General features: G+C 36.9%; 2 protein-coding genes across 4 annotated transcripts; one reads left to right on the top strand and one right to left on the bottom strand.

Annotated features, from left to right (window-relative positions):
• Positions 1-4599: 4599 nt before the first annotated feature.
• On the bottom strand, positions 4600-11522 carry LOC113413170 (uncharacterized). 2 transcript variants are annotated; one of them, XM_026669245.2, is made up of 5 exons: positions 11420-11522; positions 11002-11133; positions 9827-10129; positions 6176-6500; positions 4600-4746 (listed from the first exon to the last, which is right to left on the bottom strand). In XM_026669245.2, the coding sequence occupies exons 2-5, from the start codon at positions 11042-11044 to the stop codon at positions 4734-4736; spliced, it is 684 nt and encodes a 227-aa protein (XP_026525030.1). In that variant the 5' UTR covers positions 11045-11133; positions 11420-11522; the 3' UTR covers positions 4600-4733. The 2 variants fall into 2 exon arrangements, with proteins under 2 accessions (XP_026525030.1, XP_026525032.1); XM_026669247.2 differs by having other exon boundaries at positions 9827-10126; positions 11002-11479.
• Positions 11523-11533: 11 nt separating this feature from the next.
• On the top strand, positions 11534-18848 carry LOC113413169 (uncharacterized). Of its 2 annotated transcripts, none has more exons than XM_026669242.2 (6): positions 11534-11673; positions 12444-12755; positions 13343-13651; positions 14003-14128; positions 17655-17701; positions 18534-18848. In XM_026669242.2, the coding sequence occupies exons 1-6, from the start codon at positions 11622-11624 to the stop codon at positions 18606-18608; spliced, it is 921 nt and encodes a 306-aa protein (XP_026525027.2). In that variant the 5' UTR covers positions 11534-11621; the 3' UTR covers positions 18609-18848. The 2 variants fall into 2 exon arrangements, with proteins under 2 accessions (XP_026525027.2, XP_087816986.1); XM_087960860.1 differs by having other exon boundaries at positions 18537-18848.
• The last annotated feature ends 3414 nt before the right edge of the window (positions 18849-22262 follow it).

Here is a 22262-nt window from a genome sequence, read left to right on the forward strand (position 1 = left end):
ACAGGAACAGAGATATTTAACATAGACTAATAGCCATTTCTTTTGTATTATACTTCAATTTCTGCAACTGAATTCTGAATAATCAGTCTAGCAGAAGAAAATGAAAAAGGCGTCTTTCAGACAAAACTGAACTTGGTTTTACTTTTACATTTTCTACCTCTGAAAAATCAAAGCAAAATGTTTCTTTCTAAAATGACAAAGCATTCTTTGTGCTTGAAACAACTCTCCCTCTAATCCATTAATGGAATTTCAATATTCACAAAGATTCTATTAGAGTTTTTATATTCAAAATTGACTTCTTTTATTCATTTAATATTGTGTAATCTACATTAAAATGGCAATTTGAAATCTTATATCTATTGAATTCAAGGGGGATGGTCAATAATGAATATTCAGAGGAGTGCATTAGAGACTAAATTGATTTCTATAATTCACGATTTGAAACCTGACTTCTCTCAAAGCTTTCTTTATCAGTCACTTTATATTGATAATTTTAAAAAAGAACACCTAAGAATTGTATTCTAGTTTAAAGTTCTGAAGCTGGTCATCCAGAGGTCATTTATCCTCACCAGAGGCAACCATATAAATAAGTCCATACAAGCCTATTCTCATAATATTGCCCACTGAGCTCTTTAAGTCTGCAATTCCACAGCTCTTTGCATTCTTTCTGTCTCATTTCTTAATCCAAGATCCTACTAGTTTATTTGAAGACTTTGTACTTATTTTTCTCAAGCATTTTTCATATATTGTCAAGACTCAGTGTCATGAAGTGCTAGCTGATGGACATTCCTCATGAGTAATCGGTTAGTTAATTCCATTACAGTTTTTGTCAGAGGACAAGGATGAACGAGTTAGAATGATAGCTTGATGTGCTGCAGTGCATTTATTGCCATTTTAGCCCTGGAAAACTGCCACTGAAATATAACGGGCTGAAAATTAAAATATTTTTATGTATATAATAGGTGCATAAGAACCAGAGGTGGTATTCATCAGGTTCTGACCAGTTCTGGAGAACCGGTAGTGGAAATTTTGAGTAGTTTGGAGAACCAGCAAATACCACCTCTGACAGGAGATTTTACAGTATCCTTCCCCTGCCATGCCCACCAAGCCACGCCCACAGAACCAGTAGTAAAAAAATTTGAATCTCACCACTGATAAGAACCGACCTTATTGTTCCAATGCTTTCTTATGTTTAGGCAGACTATTGCTTGGTTTCTATTGTACTGGCAAAAATTAAGAATTACAGCTAATTTTCCAGCACATAAAAGAAAATCATGGATATTCCATGGATATTCCATAGAAGATAAGATCTTTTAAGTGCCTCTTTTTCTCTTTATTTTAAAAATAAGTATTTTTATTTATTTCTTTATTTAAAAATTTCAATAATTATAAAAGACAAATCATAATCTCATAACAAATGCTGCATGCAATCCACATTGTACATTCATCTCTATATATTGCTTTTGAATATGCTATTTAAAAAAAAAGAAAATGTTGGCAGCACCTAAATTAAAATTGGAATAACACAAAGAAATTAGCTTGACCCCGCAAAAGGATGATAACAATGTGTGTGTGTGTATGCATATGTGTGTGTGTGTGTGTGCATATGTGTGTGTATGTATGTATATATATATATGTGTGTGTGTGTGGCATATATGTTTTAGGTAATTACTGTTTTATACATCTATTTTATTATACAGCAGCCCTACAGATTTGATTATCACATCAAATAATAAATAATAATAATAATAAATAATAAAATAAATCAATAGAACATGTCATTTCCTGGAAACCTGGTTTGACATAAAAGAAGTCCTCTGGATCGAAAGGAATCTGTGATGGCAAACTGACTATGTCACACTCTAGTTCTGAAGTATTCCTTTTATGTGTGTTTTGGCCTAAAGCATGAAGACTGTTGCAAACAAATATGGACTCTACTGTTATCTAAGCCCTGCTGGAAATAAATTCTCACATTCCAGACTCTCTGCCTTTTGGGAGTAAGAGAAAAACATGTCACAGAATTTGCTTTTCTATTTCAGTATCAGCTGCATACCAAAATAGATCATTGGGGCTTATCAGTGTCTTACTTCTGGGAAATGCTTTGTGAGAACAAAGCATAAGGCTGCGGAAAATAGGAAGAGGGTACAAAGTACTCACATTCCAAAGTCCGCTCAGATTCCCAACACCTTTGGGAAGACAAGCACCATGTTAAGTGATCCAGCTGTACCCATCTTCCCTTTTATCACAGAGGATAAGTGCTTAAGCTACGTAACGTCCTTAGTTATAGGAGAGATAAGTCTCTTATTTTTTTTCTCCTAAATATCCATTCAACTCATTTCTGTCCTTGCAGAAGAGGCTTTGTTTGTTCATTTGTTTGTGGAACTGTCCACTTCCATGATCTAATCCAAAAAACCCTTATATCCTCACTCTGTCTGCATCTGGAAAAGAGAATAAGTAAAACAGTCTGACCTGTTCTTGGATAGATTCTTATTGCGCTCACAGCTTTCTAGCTTCAAGTCTTAGTGCTGAGATGTGCTCTAGATAAGTTTCCATGTGCAAATCTGATCATGTTTCTAACTCAAATTTGATTAGGCGTGGATCAAATTATAAACTATTTGAAGAAGATGCCCAATGTTAAATTGACATGGAACATTTGATTTGGGATTACATCAGTTCAACTAAACTTTTCCTTTGTTTGAATTTTACCTTGACAGAACTGGCATATATTTGCATATCATGGCAAGAAGACTATTTTCCTAGCTCTTAGATAAGAACTGTGTGTAAATGAATGACTCTTGTAAGATGATGCCTCTTAGTTCTCATTCAGTTCACCAAATAATTCTTATGAATTTCTCTGTCTTCCTCTCCCTCCCTCCCTCCCTCTGTTTGTGTACATTTTCTTATCCCATACTGAAAGTAATGTACATACATTTTAATGAAACATGATTTCATAAGCATAAAAGTAAAATGCAAAATCTGGAACATTTGCAGTATAATTTAATCACAGGGGGCATACACGAATATCCATATAAACATTGAAAGAAAAAATAACTTGGCAAAAGGATGGATCTTCGGGCATAGTTCACAACTATTCAGATTAATGCTTTCCAAATGTAGGTAAGGAACTTACTTTTAAAAAGTAAGTGCCATACTAGGATAGCTGGAGAAATGGTAGACTTGCAAGCAAAGACAGAACATTCGTGTACTGTGATCCAGGAACATGAGGAAAAATAATTAACAATTGACAAGCTGCATGATCTGATCTGCCTCCCCCCCCCCCCGGACCATCATTCCACTACAGATTAGACTGGCCCCCACTCTAACACTCTTTCAGAAGGCACTGAAGACGTGGCTCTGCCAGCGGGCCTGGGGAACCCAGTGTGGGATGGAGCCCATTAAATAACTTGTATGAATGTGTGTTGCCACTGGGCTGGGTGGGGGGTTAGTGGTGGTATGCTACTGTTTCGGAACATTTGGCTGAACCGGTAGTAAAAAAAAAGCTGACGATCAGCTGAGAGGAGGGAAAAAAAATCCTCCGACAATCAGCTGAGAGGAAAAAGAAGAGAAAAGATCAGGATTGGCCCTCCCATTGGCCCTGCACTTTTCTCTTCTTTATTCTCTCAGCTGATTGGTCTCAGCTGTATTGGGAAAGCTGTTAGGCAAAGCACACCCACCAAGCCACGCCCATCAAACCGGTGGTAAAACAATTTGAATCCCACCACTGGTGGGGGGGGTTTATTATTTTATTATTTTATTATTTCTTTTATGTGGTGTTTTTATATATCTGTGTAAGAGAGGGGTGTGACACTCACAGCGTCACAGCAGTGTCACGTGACGTATCGCAACTTTTTTCCACTTCACTCAACCGGGCCTGGGTGTGGCCAGCATATAACGCATCCGGCCATGGGCTGGGAGTTTGACACCCCTGGTATAAGCCATCTTGAGTCACCATATGCAAGTAGGCAGCAATATACATTTTCTAAAATAAAGAAAGAACCTCTTTTGAACTGTATTTCTAGCTAGAGGCCTAGAATGGCTATTATCCCTAGATCTAGCTACCTTTTAAGGGTTTTGCTAAGATAAAATGATATTTATGTGTTGTGACTCCGAGACTTGAACCTGGTCAGTCAGCAGATGTAGGCTCGAGTGATGAAGAAGATCTGGCATTGAGATTCGAGCCTGCATTATTAAGTGACTTAGAGGGGAGTCAGGAAGAGGGGGAGGAGTTGGCTCTGAGAGATGAGCCTGCTTTACTGGAGGTTTCGGAGTCCTCTCCCTCCCCTGAATCTCCCTCCCTGATTACACCTCAGCTGTTAACAGACAATCAGGAGAACGTGCCAGAGGTTTCGAGCGATGACGACACTGACGGATGTTGGCTTGATGCTAGGACTAGAAGAAGATTGAAACATCAATCACAATTTGAAAAGAAGCGTCAAGCCAGTGATTAATTAGTGAGACTGACACGCCCCCTCAGGGGATATAAGGAAGCGTACTAGCTCGTAATCCTTGTTGGAAGCAAAGTGTATTTTGGTGTGAAAGAATTGCGTATGACTCTTTTGGCCACTGGCGTCGTGATTTATGGACAGTTCAGACTTAACATAAGCACTTCTGTTCTTCACGTTGAACTTTAAATTCTGTCATTCACTTTCTTCTTTGTGAGTCTTTCCATCTTCTATTTATTATACAAAACTCTCAATCCTTCTAAGCCACATTTAACCTTCTCCCACTTAGTTCTACTTCTTTGATCTAAAGAAAAAAAAAACCAGGAAGATCAATGTCAGTCTCACCAATGATTATGCTTTCTTTATTTGCTACCATTTGAACTTTGCATCAGAAAGCTACTTTGAATTTTGTTTTGCTGTGTTCTATTACACCGATGCAACATTAAATAACTATTTGGGGTTGAAACTCTAGAGTGGCTAAGTTTGGAACACTGCCTGAGTAGGGTTTTTTTAAGGTCTCTCTGTTATTATTTTTAATCCTAACTGACTGCTTCTATTGTTCTGCATCCTAGGCTCTTTTAATTAACATGGCAACTTAAATAAAACAGTTCAGCTCTAACAAGAGAACAAAAATTGCTAAAATGAAAATATAGTAACAGAAGATATTAGTTCCAGAAACATATTTTCTGGTCCATTATCCCAGCCATTACTGGTCTGGAAACTACCTTCAATCATCCTAGCTTTTTAAGGGTGAAGAAATCTATTCACATATAAATGTCCTAATACCCAGCTCATATGTAATGCATATATTTCCCTGTATAGTCTTCCATTCTCACTCCCTGTACAGTCTTCCTTTTTTAAAAATTAATTCTAGCATAATCCTACTGCTTGATCTCAAAATGCTTTACCAATATGAACTTTCCAAAATGCCATCATGTAAGCCGAATACATGTTGGATCTTATTCCTGAATATCTGACTTATCCTCATTTTCTGGGAAGAGCATGAGCACGAGAAAGACCTTAGGAATCAAATAATAATTTTTAAAAGGCAAAGCTATTGTCAAATGCATTACTTAAAAAATATATCTTCTGAACAATAAACCAACAGTGCAATTCAAAAGAGAATGGTGATGTGGAATAACCCCAAAGAAATCAGGACTGTGTGAATGGAGAGCAGGGAACAATACCATCTGTTAGACTAGCCACTGGGCCAAAATGCATGGAGCTGAAGTCTTTCCATTGATGGATGATCATCAGTGTAGGCCTCCCTGCTTGTAATTAGATCTCCAAACCAAGGTTAATTTTGTCCTGAGAAAGAAGTGAAATTAGTAAGAATTTCCTAGGAGCTACTTTAGTGTCCTAGTCTTCTATTCACATTCCTTTGCCTTCTCATTCATGTCCCTCCTCTCAAATAATCTATCTCAACCTCTTGTTGCAGAAATCCTTATCTGCTTTTTCACTTCAACCGCTTTTTCACCTGTTGTTCTCTGCCTTTTTATAGAGCAATGTCTTTGAGGTCTCATACTGTATCTTCTCACCCACAAATGCAGGTAGTCCTCGACTTACGACCACAATTGAGCCCAAAATTTCTGTTGCTAAATGAGACAGTTATTAAGTGAATTTTGCCCCATTTCGCAATGTGGCTCAACATAACCGGAGGACAGCTCGTTGGAGATGATTATATTATAATTTCTGGATAAATCAATTGATTGGATTATTTTGCCTTGCTTTACCTGTGAATCTTCCTGTTTGAGGACACTTCCTGTTGTGAAGACTGCAGCACCGTCATGTTCCCTGGGTATGAACAACCATAAGACATTTCGGGCTGCCAATCCTCTGGGGGAATCAGTTTCAAGCTCCAAATACTGAAAGCTCCTTTCCCATCTATCATGTCAGCATCCATCTTATCCTGATATATTTTTCCATTAATATTCCAAAGGAAAGTATTTGAATTAGGGATAACATTGAAAAGGGTGCAGAGCAGAGGAATATCATGCTTCAGTGGTTCATCCTGCAAGAAGGATGGCACAAGGATGGAAAGATTTGGCTTCAAAGTTTCTACAAGAGATGAAAAGTGATAAAGATTATTATTAGCTTTATATCCCTTGAATTCTTTCTTTCTTTCTTTCTTTCTTTCTTTCTTTCTTTCTTTCTTTCTTTCTTTCTTTCTTTCTTTCTTTCCTTTCTTTCATTTTTATCCCACCTTTATTATTATTGTTGTTGTTGTTATTATTATTGTTGTTGTTGTTGTTGCAAAAAACTCAAGATGGTAAACACATCCAACCACTTTCCTCCTCCTATTTTCCCCACAAAGCTGTAAGATGGGTTGCACTCTTAGAAAGTGACCGGCCCAAAGTCACCCAGTGGGCTTTCATGGCTAAATCAGGAATTATGCTCACAGTCTTCTACTTTCTAACCAGGTGCCTTAAATAGTAGATTAAATTTGCTCTCTAAATTACCTATGTTGAGTTTGGTTAACAGCATTTCTTTTCTTTTCTTTTTCTTTTGTTTAAAAATAAAAGTATGGATAGAAGAAATCATAGAGCGTGGGCTGGAGTGGAAACCAGAACTGTTCCTGTTGGGAATGATCAAAGAGGATTATACCTCTAAAGTAAGATATCTGACCATCCACTTATTAACAGCGGCACGGATTTCATTAGCACAATATTGGAAGAAACCAAATGTACCAAGGATACATGTTGCTATTCAAAAAACATATGAGTGTGCCCAATTGGAGAGGCTCACGCTCAAAATTAATTGGAAGGAGGATACAGATTACTACAGGATATGGGATAAATGGTACAATTAGGTAGATTACAAGGGAAAAACATGTAAATGAACCCAAGAAACAAATTATATTCAGCTGTCTGTATGAAATGTATAAGAATAACAAAGGTTTTAAATCCTCTTTTCTCTTACATTATCATCATTATATATTTACTATATCTTTTTATTCATTATTTAAATAATATGAATGTATTATTAATTAAATAATAGTTATAAACCAACGAGAAGATTAGTAGAGTATTGTGAATTATTTAGTGATTAAGATGTGTTAGTAAATAAAAATGTGATAAGTATCAGTTAGTACTGACTATTAGGACTTATCAAATTCGATATCAAATGTAAAGAGGTATGTGTTATTTACCTACTATTGTTTTTGTATTTTTAAAATTTGTATGTTTTTAATTCTTGTAAATAAAGTTTACTTTAAAAAACAGCATTTCTAAATCCTATGACTGTTTCTGGTATTCTAAGGTGTTCTTGGAGATTGAGAAAGTTATAAATAAATTAAAATATGACTTTGCATTATTGGATACATTTTTAGGCTCTAGTGCAGATATTCATGCTAAAGAATTAGTGGCATTTTGTTGATTACCACAAAGAAATAGATAAACATTGAAGAGATAAGATTATGATGTTGGAGCCCAGGCTTATGCTAATCAAGGGAGTAGTGATAACACTGAATACGAGTAATTATAAGGAAATGTTAATTGTTCTTTGCAGTTGATGATTTGGTTTTTTGGGGTTTGGGGGTTTTTTAAAAAAAATTGTATGTGTTTTGACTTATGTGACTAGTTCTCTGGAGAAGGCTCTAATGCTGAGAAACGTGAAAAATAAAAAAAGATGACTAACAGCAAAGTGGATGGACTGTTACAATCACAATGAATTGGTACACTTGAAAGACCAAAGTAGAGGACAATCATTATGGAAAAGAATTTACCTATGTGGTCACATAGAGTCATTATAACTTGATTGCACATAATCAATTTATGAATGTGTGTTTTTTTTAAAAAAATAAACTCTTTTACAGTAAATCTGAACATGTAGAAGTGAATCAGCAATTCAGATAGTAAATCATACCAGCATTTTAAAACTTAAAGCAGTTTGGTCTAGTGGTTAAGTCACCAGGCTAGAAAGAAGATAAGATAACCCATATTGTCAGTTTTTACTGTGAGCACACTGGCACACATTAAAGATGAAATTCTGTTGCTTGCTCTCAAAAGAAAGTATGTATCTATGCAAATACATACATAAGACATATAGGTATGTACATACATACATAAATATATCTACATATGCTATGTCTTGGATAGAAGGAAATGAACTACCAATGATCTTTTCTACCATCCTCACCACTCTCTGTACCACTTTCCTGTCCAAAATAGTAACGCTTCCAAACCAGACAGTAATGCAATATGACAGGATGCTCTTGATCATCCCTCTGTAGAAAGTGATAAGGACAGTGGAAGGAAGATGAACTTTTCACACGCAACACAGAAAACGTAGGTGCTGCTGTGGCCGCTTCACCAGTGTCTCCCTGTTGAGCGACCAAGCTAGCCTAGGCGACCAAGCTAATCAGGAGACCATGAGTTCAAGTCCAGCCCTGGGCATGAAAGTCAAGTGGTGGACTTTAGGCCAGTCACACTGTCTCAGTTCATAATGTCAGGCTCTGTTGACAAGCCACTCAGTCAATTCCTGTTGCAACCAGTAGATCAGCCAAGTGTTCATCTAAAGAAAAAGAAGAAAAAAGGGACCCTACACTTGCAGGAAAATGCTACGAAGAAAATATATATTTTTAAAAAGACCTAAAACAAATTTTCACACATATTCTCTCATAAAGCCTTGTACGATCAACTAAAGAATTTGTTTGTTTTTGGACAGAACTATTTAAAACATATTCCCTTCCACCAATGAATTTGTGTTCATTCTTTTAAATTCCCTTTGGACTATATGGTTGAATTAAATTTATTTATATAGTAATAATAATTTGGTTATCTTACCACATTCATAAAATTGATGGATAGGCTAACAATCAGACCAAAACAAACATTTTGAGAGATGATAACACAAGTAAAGCAAATTATAGCAGCCAAAGACCAATCCATTTTATAGCCTATTGTGAACAATACACGCAAAGAGGAAATCAAAAGGAGAAGTATTGGGCTATTCATGGTAAAGAATTCCCAAACATTGGCAGGACATTAGAAATGTTCAATATTTCCATATTTCATGCCCACACTTTACAATTTGTGATGGTGGAAATATCTGGATATCTTTTTGTAACTGAAATGTGCATGTATTATATGTCCCACTTTCCACTGTGAACCATCTTCTTCATTACATCATTTATTTATTAAGGTATATATATATATATATATATATATATATATATATATATATATATATATATATATATATATATATATATATATATATATATATATATATATATATATATCTCCTACTTCTCCATCAAGATTATGGGTGGTACACGTAAGACTTTTCTCATTTTTCTTCACAAACGCTCTGTACAATAGGATGGACTGAGAAAGCATAGCTGGCCCAAGGTCACTGAGTTATTGATTTGCTTGAATTCTCACCTGTGATTATCACTCTTGTGCTGTGCATGAGTAGTATTCCAAATTCCTGACTTACAATACAGGTGTAAGTACCAGATACATTCCTTTGCGCATTGTTGATAATCAGATTACAGAAGTGTGAGGTGCACTTTTGGTCTGTTTTCAAGTTCTTGTCATCAATCTTGCGCAAGTTTTTGTTTTGTCCTTCCTTGTACCAGGTCAGGGACCATGCCAAAGCCTCAGCTGAAATTTCACAGCTGATATTTACCATGCCTCCTAAAGGGACCTCAATCGTTTTTACTTCATTACCCTGTGAATCAGCTGCTAGAGCAAGAAAACAAAGAAATCTTTTATTGCAAAATGAATCAGAGAGAAAATATGAATGTGTCCCTTTTCTCTGTATATGATTTTTTCACTCATTGGTTCAATTCATTCATTCTTGCAGTCTACCTTAAGATGGATTTCCTCCTCTACAATAAATTCCAAAAGCATCACCGTGGCTGAATGGAGTAATTAGCATACTGGCACAGTCTTCACAGCAAACTAATAGCACTATACACTATCAGTGTAGAAGCCTCACAACCCATCAATCAATAAACAAATAAACAATGCATGCTATGTAATAAGTTAAAATTTGGAACTTTCTTGAGTTGCATTTCTGAAGGTATTATGCAAATAGAAATAAAATACAGAAACTGTACAACTCAAGTGTTAAACTATTTCGTGTAGAAAACATGGATTTCTGTAGAATTTATTTAAAACCAGTATGGGTGTCAGAAAATAGCTTTAAACATTGCCTGCAAAATACTCCTCCATTTGTTTTGCAAATTAGTGCTCCCGTGTTTCTAATGTTATTATAAGAACAATAATTGGTTAGCTATAAGCTGTGCTCTGCAGATAGGAAATATTGAAAGCTGACAGGTAATGATTTGCTTATTTTTAATGATGTGCTATAAATGATCATTGAGATAACCTGTCTGAAGACACATTCTGACAATCATAGACACAACATAATAATCTCTCCCTCCTGATGTTGTGTGTGTATTTAAATGTAAATAAAGGCTGCACTGCACACAGGTGAGAGAAATAAACTAGTGATTAATGGAGAAAAACTTCACCTGGAAGCACCCTTTCCTTGATGATAATCAAGCACTAAATTCTGAATCTGAATAAGACTACGTTTTGAAAATACTTACCACGCAAGACAAGTAGAAGAATCGCAGCACAATGGGAAAACATCTTCAGTTTCCAGCCTCTACAGTTAATTTTCAATAGTTTGATTTAAACTTGGTCCATGCACAGCAACACCTTTAGAGTTCCTGTCACTCCTTAGAGAAAGAGATGGAAGATTAAGAGGGGCAAGGAAAATATCTTCAATTGGGAAAACTTTAGATCTGCCTTTGATAGCTAACTTCTTCCATTTTTAAAGGAAAGCGGGTAGGGTTTTAGGAAGACAAGTTGCTAAGCAATGAAGACATCCAAGCCCCGCTCCACACACACTAATTCTACTGAGTACTGCAATATTATTCTTCCCAAATAATGGTATAACAGTACTTAAAATCAGCTTGTAAGGCAAAGAAGCCAACAAGCAAGAACTGTGACCTCCAAACTAACCTAGTGGATGAAAATACCCCGCAATCCTGTTCTAAAGATGTGAAGAACAAAGTCAAACAGGAGGTGGTGAAATACAGGCAGCGGAATCCACATCACTGCATCAACCAAAAAGGTGAATCACATGCCACCAATGTTTTTTTGATGGCTTGCTATCAACACTGTTACCACCCACCTGGTACACAAATTGCTAGCCCATGTTTCAATGCTGATTTTAGCAATGCAGTTCACCAGATGCCTTATCTTGTTCTCCATCGGTAAGTCCAATCTGTTCTATCAGAAATCTCTTAGACAAGCACTCTTGGATATGATTCATAGAAGAGATTTTCTACAAGTGGCAGGAAGGGGAAAAAACTGTGGTAGTTTGATAACATTTTAGCAGTTTTCATCCATGAAATCAAATAAAATTAGTCTTTGAAGTGCCACAGTAGCTTTTGTAGTTGTCTAACTTGATTTCTTAAAGAGTTTTCTCCATAACTCTAATTCAGTTGTTTTATTCTAGTGAAGATGTGAGGGATAGTGCCTACATAGAGGGAGGTGATGTGATGGATTATAGTGGAGTAGCTTCCTAAGAAGGAAGGATCCCATTCTAAGGAGGGAGTGAAACAAAAGGCAACCCAGAATACTGGTTAGAATACAAGGGAAGAGAATTAGGATAGCCACTCCCTAGAATTTCCCAGGACTTATCTGTTGGGGTAAGAGTAGTAAATCTTTAGTCTGGCAAGATTCTGCCTATTGGACGTAAGCCAATAAAGACCTAGTCCCTATGGCATTCATAGACTGGACCTGGCAGAACCTGGACCTGGTATTCTAACAAAGAAATAATGCTGCCTTTTAAATTACTTACTTTATCCCATTATAGTATATATTTCATCTAATGGGAAACAGGCCTCATAACCTGTGGCCCAAGGTCATCCGGAGAGATCTGTATGTAACTGAGGTGAATGTGATTTTTGACTTCCCTGACTCTGATCTGACATCGTTAAAATTAGAATCCCAATATATTATTCTTATTTTGTCTTCGCAGTATACAAAGCCCAAAATGATCAGTTCCTGTTTGTGGACGTTGGGGAAAAAGCAACAATTGTGTACAATTCTTCAAAAAACATTACCAACATGCATTGGTATAAAAGAGAAGAGACCAAACTAACGCTTTTAACAAATAGTTGTGGGTTTGAAGATAGCAATGGGAAATTTAAGTGCAAGACTGAAGCACAGGTGCTGACACTAGAAATTTTCAATACAAAAGTAGAGGATACTGGCTTATACCTGTGTATAGACAAATCCCAAAGTTTCATTTCCTTAAACTTTGTCAGTGCATTCTCTTTGATTGTGGGAGGTAAGTTGTCATTGTCAGCCATTCTGTCATATGTCTGACCCTTGGCCGCTCTATGGATCAGCATCTCCATGCCCCTCTGTCTTGCACTGCCTCCTTCAGGTCCGTCATGGTCATCCCAGTGTCATCTTTTATAGTGTCCAGTTCACGGGTACTAGGGTGGCCCCTTCTCCTTTTACTGCTGATCACTCCCAGCATGACTGACTTTTTGAATGAGTCAGTTCTCATGACATGTCCATGGCCCCTGTTTGGTGATCTTGGCTTCAAAGTGATATCTTTGGTGAGGTTCAGTGTAGGACTTAGTTTGTTTGTTATTTTTGCAGTCCATGGGATATGTAATAGTCACTTCCAACACTCTAGTTCAAAGGCATCCACCTAGCTGCCTTTTTCAGAGTCCAGGTTTTGCAGTAAGCAGGAGGTAAATAATGGATTTGAAATGGAAATACAGATTAGCCTAGTAGGGCTAAGATTCTGTTTAGCGAATCCACTGAAAGCAGTTGTCCATTTAATAATTAATTACAAAGGGTCATTTGTTTATTCAGTTGTCATCCCTTCCTCCTCCTCCTCCCCCTCCGCTTCCTCCTCCTCAGACAGTTATACCTCAAGCAGCTGGATGATGATTTTACAACCTTCTGCACAAGACCAGGCAATACAGAGTGGCAGCCGGCTGGCTTGTGTGGTTCACGGAGTTTCCAATTGGATCCAGATATCCTGGGATGCCGCTCATGTTCTCCAAGATGGACAGACACTTTTAATGAAAAACCACAGTGGTTCCTTAACATTTGTCAGCATCCTTTACATCCCTGAAAACTCTTCCATCGGTGGGGAGGAATTTATCTGCAAAGCCAAATTCAATTCATCGGGCATGTCCATGAATCTGAGCACCACACTGTACGCAGGTAAATTATTTTCTATGTCTGTGATAAAACGTTGGTTCTTTTTCACCCACAAGGTTTGAAGCGGTATTTCAGTGAGTCAACTTTCTAATGCCGTGAACACTTTACCTTGTCTGGAATACTCCTTGATTGCCAATCTGACCATTAAAAAGGTCACAAGATAATTCAGAGTTTTGTAAAACAACTTATCTGTGTGAGCAATGCTGAAGTAGGTGAAAGTAATCAGCAAAGAAGGATCCTCTTCCCATTCCATTTCTCCAAATTTGTAAAATGAGGAGCAAGATAGAATTGATTTGAGTTTACTAAGCAGTCATGACTAAACCAATTTCCTTTTGCTCTCCTTACTTCCCACAGAAACAAGGACTTTCCATAGAAATGACTGTCAACATTATGCAATACCTTTGTCTGTCATAGGAATACTGGCATTCCTGCTACTAATTGTGATCTGGCTTTGGATTCGATGCAGTCCTTCTAGGCTTGGTAACATCACAAAAATATATCTTATTTCATTGTGACATTCTGGCTTGCAAAATAGGAGTATTCATATGCTAAGGTTTAATATGACAGCTAAAGTGGCTTGAGTGTAAGTTAATCCTTCTGGGATCCAGTTTCATCTATGGGGATCAAAAAAGTCAAAATGGTATCCATCACCACATGCTCAAAGCCCTCCTCCTCTTTATGTGCTCTGCACAACCTCCCTTGACCCTTTCTGGGTATTTCCCTGCTTTATCTTTCAATTGATTAAAATAATTATTAAGATTGGCCCTTCAGGGATCTTTAGAACAATGTTCAAATAAAGCAAATTCAGCAAGGTTATAAAATCACAATAGAATTAAAGTGAAAAGACCTGAGGAAAGACTGCCATTTTTTGTATGACATTCAGTTTATGCCCCTCAGAACTAACTTCCAGTTGGGCAGAAAAAACACCGAGCCTATCTTCTAGCTTCTTAGGGTCAAAGGTCGGGCAATAGAGCTTCTGATGTAATAAAGAGTTGGTGGCCTTTTCATTGGCAAGAAGACATTGCTTTTCCATAATCTTTCATGGGCCAAAGTGGCCTTGGAAGCTTGGAAATTCTTTGACAAAACCTAGTAGGATAATTAAGACCAGTGATATGTGACCTTTGTAGGAGATTCAGAACAATATATCTTTTATAGTACTTTCTAAAATGGGGAGGGAGGGAGAGAGGGAGGGAGGGAGAGAGAGAGAGAGAGAGAGACGGAGAGAGAACAGCAGCAAGGGAGGTAATCCCAATCCTTTCTTTCTCCCCACCCCCCAAATTTTTAATTTTGTTCTACATATATACATCAATACATAAACAGTGTGGCATCTAAACATCATACATTTTGGTGCAAATAAAAATAATAACATTAATTATATCTCTAATGTTAATACACATATTTGTATTAAATTATAATCTTTCATTATTTAATTATTCAACATTGCAATACATTCTTCTGATGCCAATCACCATATTATTTAAACATACATGATAATTTCATTATTCAGTTTCTTCTTTTATTTTTAATTTTAAAAAAACCCTCTCTTTTGGCAAGCAGTGTGGTTCCAGGTTTTTACATTTCAATACAAACATGACCATAGTTACAAATTCATCTTTCTTATTCAGTTTCATATCACATTATTACTTATTAATATTAAATTCATTAAACTTATTTTATCTAATTTCAATTCATATCTTAACTTATTTCATTTTCCTTAGGATATTTTCATATCTTACTTTACAATATTTTCTAAAATTCTTATTTTATTTCTATGTTCATTGGACATATTACTTTTATCTGTCACATTTTAAATTTTACCAATCCTTGTTCTATTACTTATAAAAATTACCCCCTTTAGTTATCAATTCGAGCTTACCGCCTTCATTCTACTTTAATAACAATATGTTCCTATCTATTAAATATCAGATATACATATATTTTAAGTCTGATTTCACATAGTATTTTTCTGAATCACCTTATAAACCATCTGTATATTGCAAAAATATTGAATTATAAAAACTGATATTAATCTTTCCATTATAATTCTCATAATTTTATACATCGCTAATTGTGAATTAATATTCTTATAATAAATTCCCATTTCCATATCTATTCATTAAATTCTATGTCTGGTATAACAATAATACTTAGAAAAGGGGAAAAATATCAGTTCCAATACTATCTATTTTCAAATATTTATTCTTATATACCACAACACATTACTTTGCAGAATCCCCTTCCCTGTCCTTTTTTACCCATTGTCTCTCGTTCTCCTAACTATGTAATTTCTTTTCATTCTTCCTATTTCTCTTTATTTTCTGGTCCTTTCTCTAAATTCTCCTTTTTCCCATTATTATTTCCCTTCATTTCTCATTCCAATTATTTATTTTATCCTCCTCCCTCTCTCGATCTTTTTTCTGCAGTTCCCTCTTCTGCTTTTTCCCTTTCCTTTGTTTAGCTTTCCGAACCATTCCCCCTTTCATTATCACATCAAACCTCAAATTTTTAACTTTAAATCTCGCCCCCCTGCTTAAATAATTGTTGCTTCACTTGATCTTCAAAACTGGTTTCTTCTTTATTTAACTCCTCCCCTTCTGGTTCTCTTTGTTCTTCTTCAATCTGAATTACCATTTCTAGTTTTTGTAATATAGTGCTACACATTTCCAAGCTTACTTTCATCATTTCCTTCATGTCCTGTACATCCAGTCTCATTTCCGCAAATAATTCCCCCATTGTATTCACTGCTCCTTTTTTCCTCTTCCTTGATAATTATATCCAAACCAAATGTCCAGTAAGTTGTTTCAACCAGCGTCCTTTATATTTAATTTCAACAATCAATGTCCATAAGTCTTTATTTCCAGGTTCTTTTCCAACTTTTTCCCAAAGTCACTGGGTGGTTCCAAAACAATTTTTTCAAGTATCTTTCCCCTTGTAATATTCTGATATTTCACTTTTCAGGGTTTTTATTTTGATGGAGTTCCTTTTATTTTCTTTTAAGTTCCAAGTTCCAATTTTAAAAAGACCAAACACTTTTCAAAGAGTCACTGAAATTTTCCCTGTACCATCAGGTGGCGCTCTCAACACCATTTCCACGTTCCACCCTTTTTTTCACTTTTCCTTTTTTTTTGTTATAAAACTTTTATTAATTTCACTAATTTCAATTATTAGCTATTATTTCTTTTCCACACATTTAATTCCAACATTTACTTATGCCTATTTAGTGCCAAAAATCCAATAGTTATCCAATTTAATTTCCAAGTCTTTTGTGATCAAATATTTTCTTCTGAATTTTCACCCCCAAATTAATTCATTTCAGTATTCAAAGCCAGTTTTATAATTTCCAATTTCCTTCCCTCTCTCTCTGTTCGCTGCGTCAACACACTTTCATTCAAAATAGTTATTTGTTTCTTAATTCCGGGGTACCTTTATTGTCCATGTATTTTGCCTGGTTCACACTCTGCTCGCTACTTCAACACTCCAGCACAGTCTTAATTTCCTGGACTGCTTTCTGTCTTCATGGTGGCCATTTTTGACTACTGCTGCAACTTGTCTTCAGAGAGGGTTTATCTTGTCAGGGAGGGGAGATGCGGCTCCCCTTGACCCTCAAAGCAGTTCCCCCTTTCTTCACCACCCCTCCAGGGTGGTTCCAATCATTGCAGCAATCGGGACCCTCCAATAAGTGAGCTCGGAGCGAAACTGCGCACGATCGCGGATTCTGCTTTGACCACGATGGAAGAGCAACTGGAAGTCTCCCAATTCTTTCATGGTATCATTCCTCTGTCTCTGTTGCAGTTCAATCCCAAGACTTAAAATTATGATTTCTGTTTATTGATTTATATATATCAAATATCTCTGGGCATAAGCACAAGAGATAAGCACAGAGCTTTCGAGAGCCCAGGGCATCAAGAGAAAAGTCCAGCTAAATTTTAAAATAAAAGAGGGGGAAAAAAGCAAAGAAAACGATATTTCTTTTTTTTAAAAAAAAATGTTTCTTTTTGCCCATAAGGTTTCCAGCTGAAGGACTCAGTGCCACCAGCTGTAGAGACATCACAGGTATGTCTGTTTGCTGCTTTTCCCTTTTTGGACAATATTTCAAGTTTTGCTGTTGCTTTTCCTTATGGTTATTGGTAGTCCTGTAGATCTAGTCATATGTCTGATGTCTTCTAATGCATGGCACATTAAGAAAAGGAGTGTCTTTATTTGGGTGGGTCAAGAAGATTTAAGAAATATCTGATAAATAAGTCAATAAATCTGCAGACTGGGTTCTTTATTTTTGGCTGTGAGAAGGAAGGAAAAATGCAGTCTTCTTGTAAAGGAGCACCCTAATTCATATACTCCTTTATATGCCTTATATACATATAACAGCATAGCTTTGTGATGGTGAACCTATGGTACGCGTGCCAGAAGTGGCACGCAGAGCCACTTCTGCCAGCACATGAGAGGTCACCCGGAAGAGCCCCACTATGCATGCATGTGCGCCACCCATGCACCTGCCAGCCGATCATTGGGTATTTGGTGCGCTTGCGCAGGGGCGAGGGAGATGCGCATGCATGCACAGAAAAGCATGGGGTACATGGGGGGGTTTGTATGTGCAGAGATGCATGCAGGGGGATCGCTCACGCATGCGCAGATGTGGGTGCACATGGGGGGCTCGTGTGCACATATGCAGGGGCATGGGGACCCTCCATGCATTGCCTTCTGGGTGCTGGCATGTGCAATTTTCGGAGCCCCAAAAGGTTAGCCACCACTGGCATAGTTAATACACCTGTATGCTTAGAATTAAGCCACCTGAGTATGGTTTGGCTACATCAATATCTTCTTGTTATGACTCTGAATTATTGCTATTATTTTATTTCATTTTCTAATAATCACTTAATTATTACAGGAGGACATTTGCTACTCTCATCTGGTGTTTCATTCAAATAATGAGGAGTGGGAGGAGACAAGACAAACATCTTAAGAAACAGATGTGAAGATCTGAGCAGCCAGAGAAAACTGATATGCAGAAACTAGGATGAAAATTATAACTCACCTTTAGAAGCTAGGATTAGAAACTCAGATCTGGGGTGTTGACAGAAAGTGACCCTAAGACTTGATTTTTCCCTTTTACAATGTAAATAATTATCTATTTTACCCAACTACCAATAAGGAAAATGAGTATTAATATATTTTTTGTAATAAAGGAACTCTTCCACATGAACCACTGGTTTTCTCACCTTTTTGGGCAAATGGGGAAGATCTTGTTTTGTAAATTATCTGATGACAAGGACTCTAAGAAATTGAAATCTTGCACTCTTTTGGGATTTTGAAGTAACTTAATAAAGGTACAGTACAGTACCACATGAATATGTATTTTTCAATTCAGTAGCTACATCATTTTGAGTTTTTCAAAAAGAAATGTCCACATGCAATGATGGCAGTAACCATTTATTATTTATCATTGACTTTGCTGTGAACTGAGTCCCAATATTTCTAGGTAGAAAAATTCCTTATCTATTTTATCTGTACTTGTAAAACTTTCTTTTCATAACTAATCATTATGAACCAGATCAGAGATGGTATTCAGCAGGTTCTGACTAGTTCTGGAGAACCTGTCGCAGAAATTTTGAGTAGTTCGGAGAAGTGGAAAATACCACCTCTGACTGGCCCCACCCCCATCTCTTCTCTGCCTCCTGAGTCCCAGCTGATTGGCTGGATCTTCTTTTGTTGCCCTGCACAGGAGAACGGAGCTGGAAAGCAGGTTAGTGAGGTGGGGAGGGAATGGCATTTTGCAGTAACCTTCCCCCAGGAGTGGGGAGGAAATTGAGATTTTACAGTATCCTTCCCCTGCCATGGCCACCAAGCCACGGCCATAGAACCAGTAGTAAAAAGTTTTTGAATCCCACCACTGAAACAGATGTTTGGAAACCATTACACAACAGGGTCACATATTATACTAGTCCTGGTCAAATCACATTATTATGAGATTTCACTCCAGAGTAATTGAGGAAAGTTTATTTTATTTTTATTTTATTTTATTATTTTAATTTATATTATATTTTATTATATTATTTTATTTGACTCGTATGCTGCCCATCTCACTTTGAGGCGACTCCACTATGTTATGTTATGTTTCTCCCAGTTCTCTTGAACTACCTCATCCATTCTGAAATTGGGGCTGGATTAACCTTCTCATACCCATTCCAAAAATAACCCCAATTCTATATTTATTTATTTTGGGGGTGGGGGGGGGGAGATTCCACGTTCCTAGGAAATGTTTAAATGTTTCAAGAATGAATTGCCAAACACTCTTTACATGTAGGTTGAAAGTTCCACCATACTCAGTCTGGAGTCTGGTGCATAGTTGCTCCTGGTTATCCCAGGCAATGCAAAATAAAGTGCAGCTGGCCTACAGGAGTCATAGCATACATCAAGGAAACTGCGATTTGACCTTGTCTGTACCAATCCTCTACCATTTCAGATGGAAAATATTAGCTTCACTAAAGAGTAGCAACACATGTAAGTGTCACTGTACTTGTGAGTCAGTTTCATTATATCTGTGACTCCCTTTCACACAGGATAGAACAACCACAGAGGAGAAGAACAAGAAAAGCAACCATCTGTTTAAACTATTGATATTTTTCTGAGGAAAAAGGTAGGATACTGAACTTGCATCAAACAGAGCCAATTTGGTCTAGTGGTTAAGGTCCCAGGCTAGAAAACAGGGGACCATGAGTTCTAATCCCACCTCAGGAATGAAAGCGAGCTGGGTGACCTTGGGCCAGGCTCCCTCTTTTCTCTCTCTGGCCCAGCTCACTATAAAAGGTTGTTGTTGTGGGGAAAACAGGAGGAGGAAGAAGGAATAATTAGGTTTTATTTGCCACCTTTATTATAATGAAGTATAAAAATAATAAAGGCAGGATTTTTTAAAAAATCTAATCTATACAATAAAAAGTAAATTGCAGAGAAAGAGAGATTTGCTTATGGGAGGATGGGATCTTCTGCTTTCCAGATTTGCTCCCTTGCACCCATCTCGCAAAAGAAGGGACAGTAAAAGAAGGCTGTCCAGTTTCTATCTGGGAGGGTTCCTTCACCATGAATAGCAGTGGGTGTTTTTGTCCACCCGTACTTAATTTCCATTTCATGCAAGATTTTTGCATCTTCTAATTCCTTCCATGTCTCCAGGCTTTTATATGGAGAAATGAGCATCCTTAGCCACAGGATGAGACATTTGGTCAGTCTGGTTGGGAACAAAGAAGGAAATGTTCTCTGCAAATCTAAAGTAACCAGAACATCATCAGATGCCACGCTGCCTTTCCCAGGACTTCCCTTATTCACTCTGGATAAAATGGTGTAAGCATGACCCACATTACACAAAAGGCTTCTCAGTTACAACTTAGAGATATTGACTGATGTCAGGAGCCAACATACCATAGATATTCCTGCACATTCAAACTCTGACCTGGTTTAAGGCACATGGTTGCAACTACAGCCTCCCATTTCAGGGTCAGTTTCAGGAAGAACTGAAGGAGGGGAAAGGGGGACAGAGGATAATGAAAGATCTGATGGTCTTGAAGGAATACTTCATGTACATACGTCACAACTCTGAGATCACCATCTATCGCTGAATCTAAAGGTGCAGGGCCTTCTCTATTATAGCACTCTCCTTATAAAACAGTCTAAAAAAATTGAACAAGTCACCTTGCTTATGATTTTTCCAGAGATTCTTAATACATTTTAAACTTACTTATTTACTTATTTAGAGAAGTGTTTGAGTGCTGCAATGGTGCTGGATTGGATTGTTACTTGTTTTTCTTAATGCTTTCTTAATCAGAAAATTCATTATCTTGGTACTATATTAAGAGCTTGGATAGTTACAGTATATTTAAGGCTGAGAAGAGATCTGGTATTTAACAATAGCCGTTTACAAGCCTGGACCTTCCATGCAGCCAGACTTGGGGCATTTAGTAACATGGTAAAAATAGAGCAACCTATTTCTTCTCATCTTATTTTATACAGAAAGACAACAGGAAATGAAACTAATAGCTTGCACTTCAAAAGATATTTTAAATAATTGCGATCCATTTCTGAATTCTAAGGAGACCACAGATACGTGATAAGACAGAAACCACAATTGGAAACAATATGAACAAAATAGTCCTGACAAAACTATTTTTTCTCTTCTTTGGTGTATGGATAGTTCGGTTTTGTTTTTTTGCTTTTGCTTTTGTTGGATCTCCAAGCCTATATACAAATGCACAAAGTCTGGGGAACAAACAGGGTGAACTCTAACTACGAATACATGAAGGTAAATATGATATAGTTGGAATAACAGAAACTTAGTGGGATGAAACCCATGACTGGAACATACTGGTAGAAGGATACAAACTATTCAACAAAAAACAAAAACCAGACCCCATAAAAGAGGAGGTGGAGTTGCACTGTATGTAAAAGACCACTATATTGCTACAGAAATGCATGAAACCAAAGATGAAAACCTCCTAGAATGCATATGAATCAATATAAAAGAAAAAAAGAATGACATGGCCATAGGCCACCCAATCAAGCAGAAAAAATAGATGTCCTTTTTGCCAGCCAACTAACAAACATATGCAGGAAACACACAACAATAGTA

This window comes from Notechis scutatus, chromosome 3 (genome assembly GCF_049901735.1).
Source record: "Notechis scutatus isolate UNSWTSFEM ecotype Mainland chromosome 3, rNotScu1.2, whole genome shotgun sequence".
Taxonomy (NCBI): domain Eukaryota; kingdom Metazoa; phylum Chordata; class Lepidosauria; order Squamata; family Elapidae; genus Notechis; species Notechis scutatus.